General features: G+C 32.8%; 1 protein-coding gene across 4 annotated transcripts; it reads right to left on the bottom strand.

The window, feature by feature from the left end:
• Nucleotides 1-5,733: 5,733 nt before the first annotated feature.
• On the bottom strand, nucleotides 5,734-20,326 carry LOC127727032 (uncharacterized). 4 transcript variants are annotated; one of them, XM_052234420.1, is made up of 3 exons: nucleotides 20,236-20,326; nucleotides 13,499-13,593; nucleotides 5,734-12,572 (listed from the first exon to the last, which is right to left on the bottom strand). In XM_052234420.1, exons 2-3 carry the CDS (start codon nucleotides 13,499-13,501, stop codon nucleotides 7,935-7,937), a joined length of 4,641 nt encoding a protein of 1,546 aa, XP_052090380.1. In that variant the 5' UTR covers nucleotides 13,502-13,593; nucleotides 20,236-20,326; the 3' UTR covers nucleotides 5,734-7,934. The 4 variants fall into 4 exon arrangements, with proteins under 4 accessions (XP_052090380.1, XP_052090383.1, XP_052090381.1 ...); XM_052234423.1 differs by having other exon boundaries at nucleotides 13,486-13,593; nucleotides 20,236-20,312; XM_052234421.1 differs by having other exon boundaries at nucleotides 20,164-20,312.
• Nucleotides 20,327-20,411: the final 85 nt, after the last annotated feature.

A 20,411-nucleotide genomic window follows, 5' to 3' on the forward strand; every position in this document is an offset into this window, starting at 1 on the left:
TGATTGCCCAATCATACTTTTGAAAACGAATGATTCTGAAATAAAAACTGATATTTGTTCATGTCAAAAATTAAATCATCTGATGTGTCATGCTAAAGACAGGTATAAAGATCTATAAAGGAAAGGTATAACAAGAGTACACACACTAAAATGTCTAACCTGTTTCACTTATAATTGAATTCATGTAGAAAGTCTGTAATATGAAGGTATTACTACAAGTATCACATAAACTTAACTTTATCAATGATCCATGAAAATGAAGTCTGATCCAATGAACCATACCAGAAAGACATGTACACCTAACAATCATTCCATAGACCAAATATAGCGGTCCTATCTTTAATAGTACCTGAGAAACAGATCAAACCTGAAAATCTTAAAATTAACCAATGAACCATGAAAATAAGGTCAAGGATATATCAACCCTGCCAGACAGACATGTACGCCTTACAATCATTTCCTAGAACCAAATATAGTTGACATATTGTTTGTAGTAACTTATAAACTAACATAACCACAAAACAAGAGGCTGTCAAGTGACAGCAAACCGGATTTTCCTGCAGAGGTCGAACCCTGAACAGTTGAGCAAGTATTGACACATTTTAGCTGAAAACAGCTCTGAATTTGGATTGTAATTGAATATTTGACACAGCATAGGTTTGTGACACTAAATGAATGTGGTCAAAGAACTGAAAAATTTGAAATTGGACATTTACCTATTATGGTCCAATATCCAAAATCTAAGTACATTGTTAGAATCAGCATATCAAAGAACCCCAAGAATTCAATTTTTGATCAAATAAAACAAAAGTTTAATTTAGGACCCTTTGGACCTCAATGTGGACCAATTTGATAAAGGAGCCCACAATCCAAAATCTCTCAATACATGGTAAGAATCAGCATTTCAAAGAACCCCATAATTTCAATGTTTGTTGAATCAAACAAAGTTTAATTTTGGACCCTGATTTGGACCAACATGAAAACTGGGCCCAAAAATCTAATATTTAAATACAGGTTCAGATTCAGTATTTGAAAGAACCCTATATATATTTATTTTATGTTGAAATAACTCAAACTGGATAAATAGTTCTCTAAAATTAGATATGATGTAATTTTTCAAATTATAATCAATAATATAATAACAACAACCAGTGATGACTAAGTTCTCTAAAATTAGATATGATTTAACACTCAAACATTGTTAGAATCAGCATATCAAAGAACCCAAGAATTCAATTTTTCATGAAATTAAACAAAAGTTGAATTTAGGACCCTTTGGACATGTTGGACCTCAATGTGGTATTATCTTATTAATAATGAAAATAAATACAGGTTTAGATTCAGCATTTCAAAGAACCATATTTATATTCAATTTATGTTGAAATCAAACACAGTTTAATTTTGGACCCTGATTTTGACCAACTTGAAAACTGGGCCCAAAATCAGAAATCTAAATATATTTATTAATAGACAATATAGGTTTAGCTTTTAAAGGAGTTCACTTCATTAAAAAAAAATATATATACCATTAAAAAAATTAGTTTTTACAGAAAAACAAACAAACTTACCACAAAATTCTTCATTCCAATTTACCAAAGAAAAAAAAAATAAACTGCTTCGCCGAGCGCAGCTGGATACAACTGCAGAGGTCCAACCCTGAACAGTTGGGGCAAAAATGGACAGAATATTCAAGCTTGATACAGGTCTGAATTTGGATTGTAATTAAATATTTGACACATTATAGGTTTCTGACATAGAATAAATGTAGTCAAAGAACTTAAAATTGGATATATGATTTGAATTTATATTCAATTGAAGACTTCTGCTGTTGTGCAATACTAAGTAAATATGTTTTCAGACTATATAGAAAGAATTAGCAACTGTGACCCCCAATTTTTCTTTGGAAAACTGACAATATCTTAAATCTTGAAGAAATAAAATTGACCCCCCCCAAAACAAAAATTTGTTTACCACCCCCAACCCCCCCCCCTCCCCCACCCTTTTCCAAAAAACTTTTTGCAGAAATTTTCTTTTTAATTTCTTAAATCTTGAGGATAAAAAATTGTCCCCCCCCCCCCCCCCCCCCCTTTTAAAAAAAAAAAACATTTGAAGAAAATTTTCTTTTTATAAAATGTGGTACAATTTAAGAGACATCAATACACTTAAATACAAGTTATTGTCTGAAAACTAGAAAAATGCTTGTTTTAAACCCTTTTTGGCCCCTTATTCCTGAACAGTTTAGGCAATTACCCCGAACATGAATCCTCACCTTCAAATCGTGGTATTGAATCTTGTGGTACAATTTTAGAGCAATCAAAATACTAATACACAAGTTATTGTCTTGAAACTAGAAAAATGCTTGTTTTGGACCCCTCATTCCTGAATGGTTGGGACCATTACCCCCAAAAACAATCCCAACCTTCCTTTTGTGGTATTGAAACTTTTGGTAAAATTTCATAGAGATCCAAACACTTAAACTTAAGTTATTGTCTGGAAACCAAATGTCTTCAGACGACGACGCCAATGACGACATGATAGCAATATACAACCCCAAAATTTTGTTTGCGGTCATATAAAAATTCAAAATTTTATTTATCAAAAATACAATGTCTTTTAAAAATCTTTAAAACTTATCTGTAATGATCTTCAAAATGTCTAAAAATATAGCTTATAATCATCAGCACTTAGGAAACAGAAAATTTTCAAATAAAAATGTCACTCCAATTATAATTCTGAGATAAGACATTAACCACATGCTTTGTCATAATCTGATAACAGGAGAAAATTAATTAAAAATATTAGTGTAATCAGACTTTAAATATATAATTAACCATTTCTGTACAAAGAGGAATAACTCAATCAAATTATAAATACCACTTTTGGATATTTAAAAGGGCTATAACTCAACAAGGAGAAAAGCTAAAATCATGAAAATTAAACTTGACCTTCATTTAGTCCCAGGAAACAACATATCTAAATTTGAAAAAATTTCATCAAAGCGTTTTCATGTTATTGAACAGACACTGTTTGGCAGCCGCCCGAAAGTCCACCCGCCTGCCGTACATCCCCAAATCAATAACCAATATTTCCTTCGAAAATCCGGTTAAACATATTATTGACCAATGAACCATGAAAAGTCATATTAAACCTGCTTAGACAGACTTGTACACCTAACAATTATTCTATAAACCAAATATAATTGAGCTATTGCTTATAGTATTTGAGAAATAGACCAAACCACAAAAACTAAACATTTTGTTCAATGAACCATGAAAATGAGGTCAAGATTAGACGAAACCAGCCAGTCGGACATGTACACCTTACAATCATTCCATACACCAATTATAGTTGACATACTGCTTACAGTATCCGAGATACAGACTTCTAAAGAAGTAACTTTAACCTTGATCACTGATCCATGAAATGAGGTTGAGGGCATATAAACCCTAACTTACAAGACATGTAGACCTTGCAAGGAACCCATATACTGTGGATTCATTATTATTCGTTTGATACCAATTTTCGTGAGTTTCGTGGGTACAGGAGAACTACAAATTTATATGTTCAACGAATTACAAATTTTCTATAGGCTTTGTATGCAGACATAGGCAAAACCACGAAATCAAACATCCACAAAAATGCAAGTTTTCCTCAATCCACGACAATTAATACCCACGAAAATAAATAAATCCACAGTACCAAATATAGTTTTCCTATTACTCATAATAAAAGACATCTTCGCTAGCCAAGGGTTACAATCCACTCCCCTCCTCTCCACCTTTGGCGGATTGAGATAGAATTTCTGAGACACAAGGTAATGATTTTCATTGGTTGCAGTCGTAACTGGCTGCATCCAATCAAAAAGCACCTATAACATGATCATGTGTAAATGTAGAAAATGTAAGTAAAAAATTACCACTTGCTGATTGTGCAACAAGTCTTTACATCCCTAAACATACGACGATATTTTGTGACAACTTAAATGTTTTTTATTCAACTATTAGAAGTTCCTGTGTATGTTTCATGCACAAATGTTGGAATGTCAGGATATATTTTCGTTTCCTGCTTCACCAAGTTTGTAGACTCTAGGCGCTACCGTGTTTTCACCTCCACACTGAAGAGGGTTCAAGTGCTACCATTGGTCAAGAATAATTTATTCGGAATGGGCGTGACTTTAATCAACAGTTTTTACCGATAGACGGCGCAACATTGTTATCACAAATGTTGGCTCAATCTGCCAAGGGTGGAGAGGAGGGGAGTGGATTGTAACCCTTGGCTAGCGAAGATGAATAAGAGAGTATTTCACTTTTTCAAGCAGTCACTGAACCATGAAAATGAGGTCAAGGACAATGGACATATGACAGACGAAAACTTTGTAACAAAAGGTATCTGAATACAAGCATCCAGGTCTTCTAGCTTCTAAAATATAAAGCCTTATACAAATTGTTTATGCCGCCAGATTGTAATACCTACATGTATGTCTCACATACTGTGACTTTCGTCTTAGGCGAGACAAAAACCACACCAATAGGTTGACCTAAATAATATGGGGACATAAGGGGTTGACAGGATGAAGTTAATAGACTTGATGAAACTGTAAAATTAAGAAAAGCCGATTACAAAAGTTCCATATAGCAGTAAAATATCATAATTGATTTTAATAAAATAACTTTGAAAGATTCCCTACATTCTTGTTTAAACTTATTTTCATAATTAAATTTCAAAAGTTGCCAGAAATATGAATTTCACATGATTATGGAATATGGATGCATAAACAGAATTTATTTCCCTTAGATTGTGGCATAGATATGAGCTGCATCAGATAGAAATGAACCTTATGCAAGTGCATGTATACATGTACATGTATAAGACTTTGATTGATTTTGGAACATTCAAATACGAAATAAAAGATGAATTTTGGTTTGTTTTGTAGGGCTCTTTTAACAAACCAAAATAGGTTAACAGATGTATTGATATTCATTTGCATAAGGTCGATTTCTATCCAACACAGCTCATATATTACTACACTAATTGCAAAACCATATTTAATTGTGAACTGTCTATGATATTACCACAATCTTTCAATTTTACAAGATCCTTCTCCCCATTTTTTATATACTCTGCTATTTTGTTTTTATTTAGAGTAACAAATATAACATATCATAGAATAAAAACAATATTATTTCAATATTTTCTAGATCTGAATGTTTTAATCCTTATGACATACAATTTAAACTATAAGTTCTAACTTCCAGGAATTGTCCTACCACACATATAATACATAGAGAATATTATATGGCTTTTTCAATATCACATCCGTATCAACCCGAGACATCAATATAATCCCAAGAGCTCTGCTCGAGGGATTATATTGATAGAGGGTTGATACGGTGTGTGATATTGAAAAAGCCATATCATATACACTTTATCATATACCTAAAGTAGATGTTTTTTCATGTGACATGACATTATACAGATTAGGGGTTTGATAAAGCCTTTAAAACAGTGACTGATGTCGATGATGTGACGTTATACAGATTAAGGGTGTGATAAAGCCTTTGCAACCGTGACTGATATTGATATTGTTAAGGATGGCTGATACAGCACGATTGCAATTGATCTTATTACACATACAATTTACATGTATTTACTACTAAGTACATAATAAATAATTCTAATGATTAAATTCATTGTGAATCAAATAAAACAGCATAAATTAAAACCAATATCTGATAAAGGTAAATGACAAATTACATTAATCAATAAATATGATCTATCTTACAAATAATAATATGAACTGAATTAAACAAAATATTTTGGCTCTTAAGCAATTCACAGTTATATATAAAGTTTATTTCAGTGATTAAGTTCATTTGTTGTACAATCTGATTGTTTTCATTGATAACGAAAATGCCCTTTTTTGAATTCCTTCCATTGAATAGTACAGAAAAAGCACCATTTTGGAAGATAAAAAATATTACTGATTAAGTAATGTAGGGACAGGAATGAGTATGCAGACAAAAAACTCAAACTGTTGTAAAATGCTGAACTAGTTCATGTATAATGTAAGAAATGGTTAATCAAGCCTTATCAGAAACAGAGTGACCAAATCATTATTTAAAGCAATCGTTTATTATAAATGTATTTTAAAGTGCTACAGAAAAATGATGTTCAATATGTCCAAAATTTTTTTTACTTAGAAGAGGTAAAACAATCTTTCCTATTTTTGGATTTAAAAGGGTGAAAAAATGTACAGTAGAAAAATATAGATATATATAAATAAACGTTTATAGGAAAATAACATGTTACAATACAGAACTCTGTAATTCTTACTAACTTCATTTATGAGCTAAATTCATGTTAATGAAGTCTAATAAATTTGTAGTACCCCGAATAATACTTACATAAAATATATTCAACTTCATTTAAAATTAACAAATAAGAATAACTATTTTCTTAAAGTCATTTCTGTATTCATATAAATCTGATTATAATCTAACATATCTAATAAGAGTTATTTCCCTTCCTTCCATTCATGTTTTGCTTTTTGTCTTCAATAAAGAGCTAAATGCATTAATTAAATAAGTGGGAAATCCCCTTTAACTGACTTGTAAAAAAAACTCTTCATTTTGTATCTTAAGAAAAGCACTGCATATATCAAATAATACCATAGATCTTACTCCGGATATTTTAAAAGTTTGAAATAATAAATTGTTCTGATATGGAAATAGAATTAATATCTAGTGACTGTTCCTTGTTGCAGTAACCGAATCAATCGAAGAAAGGATAAAAACTTGTTATCAAATTAAAATTGAAATTCTTGCTTTTAAAAATTACTGTTGGAAGCGAGTAATAAAAAATTGAAACATTTGTATATTCAAATATGTATATACATTGTGTAAGTACAATTAATGCAATCTGTTTAACACATGCTAACTAACTTCCATCAAATAATCTAACAAAAAAACACAAACTTGCAAATAATAAAATCAAATTAAAATAGATAAAAATATATCTCTAACATTTCTGTTCATTACATGCCCTTTTAAATAAAAAATATATATACCATTAATAACTCTTACACTAAATGTTATACACAAAATATATTTAGGTATGTAACTTTGGTTTTTAATGCTTGTTTTGTTCATGTCTGGAAAAAAACAGAAATATTTTTTATGGAATTTTTATTGGGAAAGAGAGATAATCCTCTTGATCATATTTTTTTTTCTTCAAATTACAACAAAGTGTGTTTACATTTGTACTAATTAGAGACTAATCATTTTTGCTAATTGTGAAATAACAAAGCTTTAACATAATTCATAATTAACATGAAAATTGAATGTAGAATGCATTTGTTATGGCCTTAAAAACAACAGAAAATTGAGTAAAATATCAAAATTTTGATAAATCTCGACTTTTTTTTATCGCACATGAGAAGAAATAATAGAAAACTACCTTCTTCTATGGAAAAAAAACAGCAAAAGACATAGAAAGAAAAGAAATTTAAAGAAAAGTAAAACATGATTTTGTACTCTGACCAGACATTTTTTTTTTAATGTTAACTTTTAAAACTCAATTTACGCATGTTACATACCGGTATATACCATTTTTTTCCTAATAATGAATGACTAATGTGAAATACACTACTGCAAAAAAAATTTCATTTTTTTTTAAATTGGCTTTCAAAATCCATAGCATAAATTAAAATTAATATTTTAACGATTGAAAAATATTACACTCATGACACTGTACTTCATTTTGATTATGTTTATTTGTACAATCAAAAAAAGGAAAAAATAAACAACATATTGTACACAGTACAAAACTATAATTCATGCCATCATAAGTAATATCATTATTACTTTTCTATAGTTTTGTTTATTTGAAATTGAGATATTTAGAATCAATACATTTGCTGGATAACACAATGATATTTAATTACTATCACTACTTTCAAATATATTGGCAAAATTATCAGACAAATCCCTTTCAGAATGTAATATATCAACTCTAAATTTGACTGTTTTACTACTGCTACTGTCATCAGAACCATTGGTGAAATCATTTTCCCTATCAGATTCAGAAGAAAATTCTGTCAAATTTGAACCAATCAAATTTTCAGTGTCATTTGTGGTATCTTGATGGTCATCATCGATTGTTAATTGATCATCGTTATCCATATTTTCTTGTCCATTTTCTTCACTCTTATCATTGTCTGATCTTCGTTCACCATCAGCAGAAGATAATTGGTTATTTATCTCAGGGGAGATAACTGCTGTCCCTTGTGTTATACTGTCTGACACATAACTTCCCGAGATTGCTTCAAAAGGAAACAGCTGAAGAGAAAATGGTTTTGACATAGAAGAATCATAATTCATTTCAATATTTTCAACAGGATCTGTTTCCATAGTAACAGAAGTAGGACTCCTCACACCTCTTTTACTGCTACTTTCGTTCATGAATTTGTTAAAGTTATCCTTTGAATTCATAGAAGCACTATTAGCACATAATGAATCTATCTCAAATTCATCTATACTATTCAAATTTCCATTCATATTACTTACTAAATTGTCCATCTGGTATTCTGAATTCTGCACAAACAAAGAATTACTTTGGGAAAAATTATCAGTGTTATATTCTGGACAGTTTGGTAAAGAGCCTATATTACTCTCTGATGAATCATATTTTGATTGGTTAGATTGTAATAATTTACTTTCCTCCTGCTTTTCCATATTGTCGACTTTACTAGGATTTCCACATTTTGCTTCAGATAATATATTGTGAAAGGTGAGTCTATTGTCCTTTTCAATTCCTTGCAGCACTGATGAGGAAAACTTTGTCATACCTTCAAGTTTCTTATTTAGAGCTGTAGGGACTTCTGAAACCTGCGTTGACATTTCACAATCCAAGTCGGAAGTTGAAAGTTCGTTTTCTTCATCAAATTTTTCTCCTTGTAATTTATCGCTGTTATAATCCTCCTTCTTTTCTTCAGTGTTTGTATTTGATTGATTTTCTTTCCTATTTAAAGCATCTTCCAGCCATTCAGAGGTAGACATCATGTCCACATCATTAATTACGTTTTCACTACATTCATATTTTTCCGACTGAGAATTACACTCATAATTTGCTGCCGATTTATTTGTCAATGAGTTGTTTGTATCACAGCTGTCTTGGTCAGTATCCATTTCATATGCTGTTTCATCATCACTTACATCTTCACCTGCTGAATCAGTCAATATTAATACATTTTTGGTTGAAGTTATATTTTGGCTATTTGCTATACTAGTCCGTGCAGATACATTTTCTATGTCTGCACTGGTTGAATCCTCAGAATCTGACAAGCAGATTTTTTCAGAAGAAAAAACAGGCAAAGCAGAAGTTGTGATGGTTTCCTTGTGATCATCTAAATCAATAAATATAGGCTTTTTCTGAGAACAGTTATCAGCATGTAAATCATCGATAAAAGAACTGCAATTCCTTGATGAATATCCAGACATAAAATCACTATTTGAGTATATTGGCTGTCTATGACCAGCATAAATGTCATTTGGGAATGAATAAATTGAAGGTATTGAATATGGGAAGATTGGTTGAAGTGTTGACTGTGACGAATGTAAACTAGAACTTGGTGCCATGTATCCAGGCCAATCACCAGAGAAAGGGGTTGGTGAATTACTTATAGTCCATGATAAAGGACTCTGTGATGCCATGGTAACAGACTGGGAAGTCTTTGATGGATTATTGTAAACAATGTTTGACGGATCACTCATAGTGTTGTCCTGCAGTAGGGATTTCATAGTGGCATCAGCTGTTCTACCTGTGGATTGCAGATTCAAATTTTCATCATGAATTTGTTTTGTAATGTCTATACAAAGAGGTTTTTCTAAATCATTTTTGTGAATGTTCGAGTCACTTTTTGTCACAATTAGTTCGCAATCATCACTTTCAGATTCAGAAATGTCTAACAGAGGCCCATTAATAGAAGTCAAATCTACCTGATTCAACACTGGACGCAAGCTACTTTCAGTCCCTTCCTGAATAACAATGTTCTCACTGGATTCTTGACAAGATTTAGTGTCAGTGTTATCCTGATTGTCATTTCCTTCATTTTTTATTGTATTTGTACTTCTAGGGGTTGAAGCATATATGTTATCCTGAAACAGCTCACTGAATCTATTAGAAAATCCCCTACTTTCAGTTTCACAAACTTTTTTCTTTTTACATGTAAAACAGATGTCAAAATTATCTAGAAGTTCTGGTATGTACAGAAGTCCACATTTCAAACAACGTCTACTGTTTTCTAAACTTAAAATACTGTCTTCTATGTGATATGGAGCAGATTCTCTCGTAATATTTGTTGCGCTCTTCGATTCCGTTTCTGTCTCTTCAAGTTTACTTTTCTGTAAGCCATTTTGATCACTAGTCTGTATATGAAATGGCACAAACAAATTATTGGGTTTACATGAAGTAACAGTCGATGTTATCATTTGATCTGATGAAGCTGGCAGACTCTTCTGCACCTCTGATTTACTAGAATCTGTGTTCAATTTATCCAACAGCTTTGGTACTATATCAATTAACTTGCTTGACTTTTTGTGTCCAGAAGAATGTTTCTTGTATGGTGAAACAGATTGAGAGCTTAAAGTAGAAGTGTGATTAATCATTGCAAAATCTGACGGGAACAAGCTTTCAGAAGAAGATCTATATACGCCATTTTGAATTTCATTATTTCCTGCAGTTGGTAAAACTATAACAGATTTCAATTTTTTGCTAGATTTTGATTTGTGTCTTTGTTCCTCATCTTTGTGTTTTTTAAGCTTTTTATGATGATGTTTTTCTGTATTCATGTTTATCTCTGAACTTTTATCCAAATTTACTTCAGAATTCTTAGTTTTAGATGTTGATTGTTCATTTTCCCCATGTTTCGAGGATGACCTTGAACTACAAGAATCCCTGTGTTTGGATGAATGTCTATGAGACTTATCTGAAGAGTGGTGCTTCTTCCGTTTTTTGTGTTTATGTCTATCTTTAGAATTTTCTTGACTGTCCTTTTTATGTTCCTTGTGCTTTTTATGCTCTTTCTTTAGTTTTTTCTTTTTAAAATTATAATGTTTATGCTCAAAATCTAAGAAAAGATTTCTTTCGACATCAGAACTATCGGAGGACAACATAATTGGTGATCTTTCTTCCCATGGTTTGTCAACTTTGACGAAAACAATGTCACTACCATTACTATCAGCTGACTGAGTAGAATCAGAATCGGAATCTGAAGTAGAGGCTATGTCAATCGGCGAAGATGCCCTATTTCCTTCAACTGGTATATTGTCTGTTGCATTAGATATTGGCAATTCCAGATCGGCTGCCAAGGACAACCATGATGGTCCTGGTGTTGGGGAATCCCAACCAGACACTGATAATGGAAGCGTCATTGAACTAGCAGGTGATTCCGCCTCAAGTATATCTCTGACACTCCTAAACAATGGTGACAAGTTTGACACACTGCTTAAAGGATGGTTTCCCCTTCTGTCAAGCTGAGGTGATCTAGGATTTGAATTTTCATCTTCAATATCAATGATTTCATCTAAATATTCATCATCAATGTCAACAGATGAATCATTGCTATCTGAATCCAATGTAACAGGTCCTGGCTGGTAAACAACTAGAGCATCATAGGCTATCATGTTGTAGGGTGATTTGGCAAAACATGAAAACTCATGCATGAAGTGGCGAGTATGTCGTCCAACATATGGATACACATGTTGGTAAAATTCTTCACTGTCAATTGAGTGAGATTTAATAAGTCCCATTATAATTTCTATAACAAGCTGTACATGGTCAGGCTGATTTTGAAGTAGAGAATTAAGTTCTCGATTTAACCATGGAACCAATCTATGCATTGTTGCAGGGTTTTGTCTGTAAAAATTAGGAGTTGTGTCCCTTACTCTAAGTCTTCTATCAGTTACCTCTTCTGCTTGCATTCCATTAGTGTAGATTCTTCTACGGAATTCTGATGTTGCTGGTTCTCGATGTCTTCTCCAATGAGATCTTGTGGTAACATTAGATGGCCTGGCAATTGGTTGAGTATAATTATGTTCTGGACCTATAGTAAGTCTACGTTCAAAGGTCAAAGTTGTTCTATACCTAAATCTTGTTCCATCTCTTTCCCATCGACTTTTATTAGCCTCTTCTTCAATATTGTAACGATCAAACTTTTCATATGAACTGACATTGTAAATGATATTCTTGAACTTTTGCTTGCAGAGAGGACATTCAGCCTTTACTTTAGACCATTCCTTCAAACAAACAAAGCAGAACATATGAAAACAACTGTCGGTGAATGATTTGTTTTGTAAGTCACCCAGACATATGGAACAATTTTCAGGTGATGTTGGTCGTGATGCACCCTCTTTATCTTGCTGGTTTTCTTGGGAAATACATGTATCTGAAGATTCATCTATCTTTTTCTGCTTTCCTCTACTTTTCTTTTCATCTTTCTTTGAAGCAGTTCTTTTACGCTTCCTTCTTTCACTTTCCTGAGATTTTGCTTTCTTCGACTCTTTCTCCATATTGAGCTGAAAATAAAATCAGCATCCATTTATCACCACTGCTAAAATTTAAGTTCAGGGAAACAATCTTAATAAACTTTTAAAGTTTAGATGTTATGATTTCATGGTAAGGAGGAATCATGTAACAGAAAATTTTCATGGCATCTTGCATTGTTTTTACAAAATTACAGTTACAATTCTTCTTTCGGCATTAGCTTCAAACTTTTTAAAAGTTTTTTATATGTTATAAAAATAAGAAGATATGATTGCTAATTATATATATATAATATCTAGCCAGGGTATGTGTTGTGAGAGCTATAACGGTATGATAACTATTGAGATGGGGGAAGTGTGACAGGATTGCTTCCCTTGATTAGTAGATATTTAGCCAGCCAAAAGTGGTTGAGCTAGGGAAGTACTTCTTTAGCCCAGTTGGTACTTCTACTTCTACTTCTACCATATAGTGACCGCCTTCAACAAATTGAAGATTATGTCACAGGAGGAAACTTACAACAAGACATAGATTGATATATATACAATCTTTAAAAAATACGAAAAAAATAAAAAATGCTTTGTATAATTAAGTATGATGTAATAGTTGAGTTAATATTGATGCTTTGAAATTGAAGATTTGAAAGAGTCTACTGAAGTGCAATTTACAATGTTGTCCGGTAGTTTGTTCCATCCATGCCAGTCGGTAATAGTTCTTGGAAAATAGGATTCTTTTCTGTACTGTGTTTTGCAGGATGGAATTTGGAAGCTGTTCGAATTTGAATGTAAGAGCACCAACTATGAACACGGAGGTCCAGGGTACGAGTCCCAGAGGAGACAATGTGATTTTGTAAAAAGAATTATGCTCTCTGGTTACACAAGTTTTATAGCAATAAAAAGTTGGTAAAATGAAAATTACACATTATAAATTTTGAGCAAGAACACTTACCAAGAACACTTACCATGCAAATAATCAAAACTTCACCAACTCTTCATATTCTACAACCTTTTCACTAAACATGAATGGTTCATTGTCTCTTACATCAGTCTGTTTGAACTGTTGAATACAAAAAAAAGTATGAAAATAAATTATGACTAAGATGACAGAGAAAATAAAATGCTCCAATGGGCACAGCTTGATACGACCGCAGAGGTCGAACCCTGAACAGTTGGGGCAAGTATGGACACAACATTCAAGCTTGATACAGCACTGAATTTGGATTGTGATTAAATATTTGACACAGCATAGGTTTCTGACACAGAATGAATGTGGTCTAAGAACTTAAAAACTTTTAATTTACCTATTCAAACCATATCATTATTATTTGCTTTTATATATAAATCAGAAATAACCAATTTAAAATGGAAAATTTTAAAGAAAAAAAAAGGAAAAAAAGGGAAAAAAAATCCCTCCCCCAAATTTTTTGAACCCCCTTATGATTCATCACCCCCAAACTCAATCCCAGCCTTCCCTTTATGGTATGGTACCTTGCAGTACAATTTCAAAGAGATCCATACACTTGAACACAAGTTATTGTCTGGAAACTAGAAAAATGCTTGTTTTTAGGCCCCTTTTTGGCCCCAAATTCCTAAACGTTCAAGGCAATTACCCCCAAACTCAAACCCAGCTTTCCCTTTGTGATATGGAACCTTGTAGTACAATGTCATAAAGATCAATACACTTACACACAAGTTATTGTCCTGAAACTAGAAAAATGCTTGTTTTTTGCCCCTAATTCCTAAAATTTTGAGGCAATTACCCCCAAAATCAATCCCAGCCTTCCCTTTGTGGTATGGTACATTGCAGTGCAATTTCAGAGAAATCCATACACTTTAACACAAGTTATTGTCTGGAAATTAGAAAAATGCTTATTTTTGGCCCCTTATTCCTAAACGTTTTGGGCAATTACCCCCAAACTCAATTCCAGCTTTCCCTTTGTGATATGGAACCTTGTGGTACAATGTCAGAGAGATCCATACACTAACACACAAGTTATGTCTGGAAGTTACAATAAAAATGCTTGTTTTTTGCCCCTAATTCCTTAACTGTTGGTACCATAACCCCCAAAATCAATCCCAACCTTCCTTTTGTGGTATTGAACCTTATGGTAAAATTTCATATAGATTTATTCACTTAAACTACAGTTAAGAGTGCGAAAACCAATGTGTCTTCGGACAACGACGACGCCAACGTCATACCAATATATGACCGCAAATTTTTTTTGCGGTCATATAAAAATCAAATGTACTATTACATGTAGTAGCCTGGGTGCAAATTTTTTTCCAACTCTGCCTGATTATCATGATTTTTGATATATAAATTTTACATTTTATTTATTGTTATTTCACATGTTTCAACAGGGATTGACAAGGTAACAAATGACTATGTTGATTTATTGTACATTTAGATATCTTTTGGGTTTGACTTATGACAAAATGTCAGTAGGATGCTACATTATACTGTTTAATAATTTCTAGAGATTCAAACTACAACAGAACATATTTTTTTCATTGAGACATGCTACAGTCTAAGGTCAAAAGTGTTCCACACAGTCTAAGGTCAAAAGTGTTCCACCTATTCATAATTTCCTATTATTTCATAAGAAAACATGTTTTTTTAAAAACAGTGTCAAAAACTATTCTGAGGTTCGATTTTGATGAAATTTTTTATGTTAAACCAGAGACATATATACATGTATACATATCTCTGGTTAATATGAAATATTTTTATCACGTCATTACTAAAAAGAAACTGAAAACATTTCTGTATTAAATGGAAAATAAATGGAAACTTTTGTGGTAATAAGCATTGTGTATAAGTTCCATAACATTTGGTTGAGGCATACTTAAGTTAGAGAACGGAAACGGAAAATTCAGAATTTTTTCCATTTGTAAAGGGACATAACTCTAGAACGGTAAAAGTGACGCCACCCAAATTCAATCTTGATCTGTGTTTTGTGGTAATAAGCATTGTGTGTAAGTTTCATAAGTACGGACAGACGTACAAGGGTAACACTTAATACCCCCTCCACTCCAATTTGGGATGTACAGATACCTAGCCAAGTTTATAGAGTATTGAGTTTTGTTTTGTTTGAACAATAACAGTATAGCCATTAACCCAGAACAAAAAACATAATGTATAATAAAGTTAAAAAAGGCTCATGAGAAATACATGTTAGATTGGCCAATATATTGATATTTGTACTGTATCTTTTTTTTCAACTTGTCAATTCGGGGCAAATTGCAAAACAATTCAACTTGTCCAACTTTAAAACTCACTTGCGTGAACATGGTGAATCCAAATTTCAAAATCTTAAATCAACTGCTGTCCTTATCTATTGATAAAGTCCAAACTTAATGCTTTTACATGTTTTAGGAAGTAGGCATGGTAGGTGCTTAGTACAAAAATGTATGCATATTAATTTATTGTTTGCAATATTCTAATAAGTAATCATATGACTTTTTGAGTCAAACAGATAAAGAAGTACATGTATCATGCATGCTTCAGTTATTGTTAAATCCCTAAGAAGCGAAACTAGAAGCCTGGCCCAACCTCCTCTTCATGTCAGTTAACCGAGATCGCAGGCTACGAAAATTGATGATGCAAATTATCACATGATAGACTAATGCTAATGTGATAAAACCTGAGGGATTCAAAACTTGTTTACCGGTACCTTGAATAGAGACATGTTTTCCAGCAATAAAATTGTCACTTTTCAACAACAACAACTTTTTTGGGCACATTTTAGTGTGATTGTAAGGCTAAATTATGACACTACATGTTTGATTTCTTTACCAGATTTATTTTATTGATATTACTCCACGGTGTTCTTCAATTCACAGTTGTGGCGTGATCATCAGTTTGTAAAGAATTCTGCTTAAACAGGTGCTAGGGGCCACCTTAAACTTGCACTGAGGTGAGAGTTTTTTGCTCTGTGTTGAAGGCCTCGCTGTGACTTTGAGATGAAGATCAGCAAATAAAGCACAGTTCCTTTGCTTTTTCATGTCTTTTGCTGTGCACATACTGATTAAGTGTGACGGATGGATACCCCATATCCTTTCTTTTCTATTCTATTAAAGGAATCAATTAATTATATAATGATTGTAAATGTATCTAAATTGATAATTATGTTATGTAACACTCTGGAAATAATGTAAACAATTGTAGTAAATAAGGGGATTAGTTTTAATTTGATGGTTTTTCGCTTGTCCCGTCCAACTAATATGTTGATCCTACTTGTCCACCACCTATTTTCACTTGTCCTGGACAGTTGAATAAACCGTATGTCGAGCCCTGAATAAGGCAGAGTTCTCAAAATCTTTTTTCCCTAGTGGTCCTTGAAGAAAATCTGCTGGTCCTCACAATTATTCTATTGCAAAATACCAAAGTTGTGTCAGTCGTTTGAAATTTTGGTGGTTAAAACCTTCAGACCACTACTTTTCAAGAACTCTGATAAAGGTCAAGAAGCGTTCAAAGCTGTGAAATTCCGGTTAAATGCAGTCGTTTGTGTCCATGTCTCTCATTTACGGTATGATGCAGAATTTGGAAGCATTCACCCTATTTGGATCTGAACCTTACTCTAGGTTGCGTGCCTGCATCAAATCCAAATTAGCGTGTACCGGTAATATATATACTCCTCAGTGTGACAAGTCTAAATTTAGTAAACGACAAGTCAGTGCAATCTGTCCATTATGTGGAATTGTCAATTGAAGAAGAGAACCGGTTACATTTTGTATTGAGATGTTCTAAATTAGAAAATGCTAGAAACCACTTTATACAAAGTTTAAAAACCTTCATAAGAGATGTTGTATCAACTCAACTATACGATGAATTATTTTGCTCTGAAATCAACACTTTACAGTTAATTATCGACTGCCGTGGATTTCATTTTCTGTCAAGCAGCAAAATATTTACAGTGGAGTGTATCACCAGAGGACTATGTTTTAAGTTAAGTCAGGTGTGGTCGACTCTGTTGAGGTAGTACTAATTAATTAATTAATAACAATCAGTTTAAGGAATATACATTTTGTAAAGTGCTCATCAGGGACAATGTTTATCTGAAATGGAGCAATGAACTTTAACAGGTCAATTGACTTGCGCCCGTTTCTTTCGTGTATATATCATGGGATGTACATATTTTCGTGTGTAAACAGAGGGGGTGGTAATGTGTATAAACGTAACTATTATAGTGCATTGGATTATGGGACAATTTAATTGAATCACACTGAAAAGTGGGTCAATTGATATGGGCGGAACAGTACAGACTCGAGTAAAGTAAGGTGTGGATTTAGCATAAGCCTATCACATGATCATTTTAAGACATGCAAAATCTTTCTTTAAAAAAAACTGATTTTTACAATGAAAATCCATAATGCAGATACAAATGTACATGTATGTCCATTATGGATTTTTTCAAATAAGTCTACTTTCTTTTATCCAACCAAGAATGAGTAAGTTTTTACCTTTTATCAAAAATATGAAAATCACTGAAGTCAAAAGGAAATGTTTTTATCATTAACCAAGTGTAGCATACATGTAAGAAAGTATTCTCATGTTTCACAGCAAACACACACTTTAAGACAAAATGACTTTTTGTTCAACAATATTACTTTTAAAACTAAACTTCTGTCAAAACAACTAGCTAATGCATACATGTACAAATGATGTATATTCATTTTAAGAAAAATATTTTAGTGTGGCTGAATGGACTATAGACATGATAGACCCAACTGGTAATCAGGTAATTATGGTAATGTGGATGAAACGTACATGTAGCCAGAGCTCCAGATAATAATTCACAAGTTGGGTTTTTACCCACCAATTATGATGTAGTTGAGTAAAATAGTATTTTCAATTGCATTATTAATTCCAATTAATCCCACAAGCAATTATCAAATTGGGTTTTTCACCAAGAAGCTCCTGAATGTATTGGGTTTTTTCATCATCTTAATATTGAATTGAGGCATGTCATAATGTAATCATATCAAACAAAGATGTTCATCCCTTTATCTTAAATATGTTTCTTTCAAGTATGTATGTGAAAGCTGTTTTATTTGGTTTAAACACTGACGAGCAACTTTTTTGTTTAATTTGTGTCTGGTTTGTTTTAACTGTTACTCCAGTTTTGTGGTCCATAACACTTTTTTCTTGTCTCAGCGGCTTGCAGTAGACTAACTTTCAGAGCAATATGTACAATGTATATGAGACCCCTCGGTTTTTTTAGCCTTGGGTTCCTTCGGAGTTGTCGCCTTCTCCATTTAAGAATTGATAGTGTGATAAGAGTACTTTTGTGCTTCCGCACAGCTGTCTGTTGTCGATTGTTCAACAGGATATATGACTTTATTTACGAACGGTGCTTTTTTCTGCCTCTCAGAATCATGGTCAGCCAAAGAAAATTTTATGAACCGGCTTATGTTTACCGGGGATACAGCTTTGAGTAATGGATAATAGATTTCCTAACTCTGATTTCCTAATATTACAAAAATAGATTTACGTGACAACAATTTATCAATACGGGTCAATAACACACACAATAGTGATAAGTAGGGTTTAGAACGCATAGTTTTGACATATACATGTAATTGGGTTTTCCTTTGCATGAATTTGGTTTTTGAAAGCTGCAATTGTCAATTGAATTGGGTATTCAATTGTTTATATTGCGTAATCACACAAATACAGAGCTTATCTGGAGCTCTGTGTAGCAAAATCTAATTCATCTGAAAAATTATCAAGATTGACATTTGAAGAGAAAAGTGTATCAATTGAAAATTAGGTATTTAAAATTCAATCAATAAATTTCTCTTGACACAAATGTGGGAGATAATAATTCTTTATTGTCATGATTGTCATGAAAATTGTTTTATGGTAAGAAACATTATTCATCAGAAATCAAAAAATCAAAACCTTCTGACCACCTTGTATGTACATGTATGTACGTAGATCCATCCATTATTGTGAGCACCCCTTGAGAGCTGCCAGCTGGGTACAGTGGAATTCATGTACATTCCCTATCAGGATTAATGGAGATGTGTCACCATGGTCACTAACATATTTACAAGGTCAATCCTCACCCCAACACAAGGGGAGTGAAAGGACACTTGGAAAAGTCTGTTATTACGGTGGAGGAAGCTGAAGTACTCAGAGAGAACCACTAGGCTGCTTGGCATGAGCAGACAAACCAAAGAGATATCAGCAGATTGATCTCCAAGTCAAAGACAGATCAACTTTTACCAACCGAGGCCCCCAAAGTACCCATTACAGTTTAAACTCCAGTCTGGGTACCAGAGATGTGTGTGGTTAGGTGAAAATCACCCTTCTGATGTACTGAAATTTCCAGAGCTCCTAAGTCAGAATCGAACCCAGGATCTTCAGCAATGTACCCATCGGCATCGATCTTAACAACTAGACCACAACCAGAACTCTGGAGTTTGACATTTTGGTATATTGAAAGAATATATGTTTTGTTGATCGTCAGATATCTTTTCTGGCTCATGCTAGATTGTGTTGCTGTCTTACAGAAGACTATGTTGACCCCACTTCGCCTTATATTCATTTCGACATATATTGAAATTTCCCAATGACAATGTCGAATGAACCAAACGAAAAGGTTCTTTCCTTTTGACTTACAAATCTGACATACAAGACATCAGCAGTTTTCTCATCTCGAATAGATACTGTCTACAAAAACGACCAAAATACCTATTCACGGACACTTTTTTATCCAGGAAATCTGTTCTTCGTGGTAAAATAATCCTTTCTGTTACTTATATCTTAGAACAAATTGACTGTGTCATATGTTTAGAGAGACACACATTCATTGGACAATTGACAAAAATCCACCAATCATGAATGTTGATGTAAAACAACTTCATTGT

This window comes from Mytilus californianus, unplaced genomic scaffold, assembly GCF_021869535.1.
Source record: "Mytilus californianus isolate M0D057914Y unplaced genomic scaffold, xbMytCali1.0.p SCAF_19, whole genome shotgun sequence".
Lineage (NCBI taxonomy): Eukaryota > Metazoa > Mollusca > Bivalvia > Mytilida > Mytilidae > Mytilus > Mytilus californianus.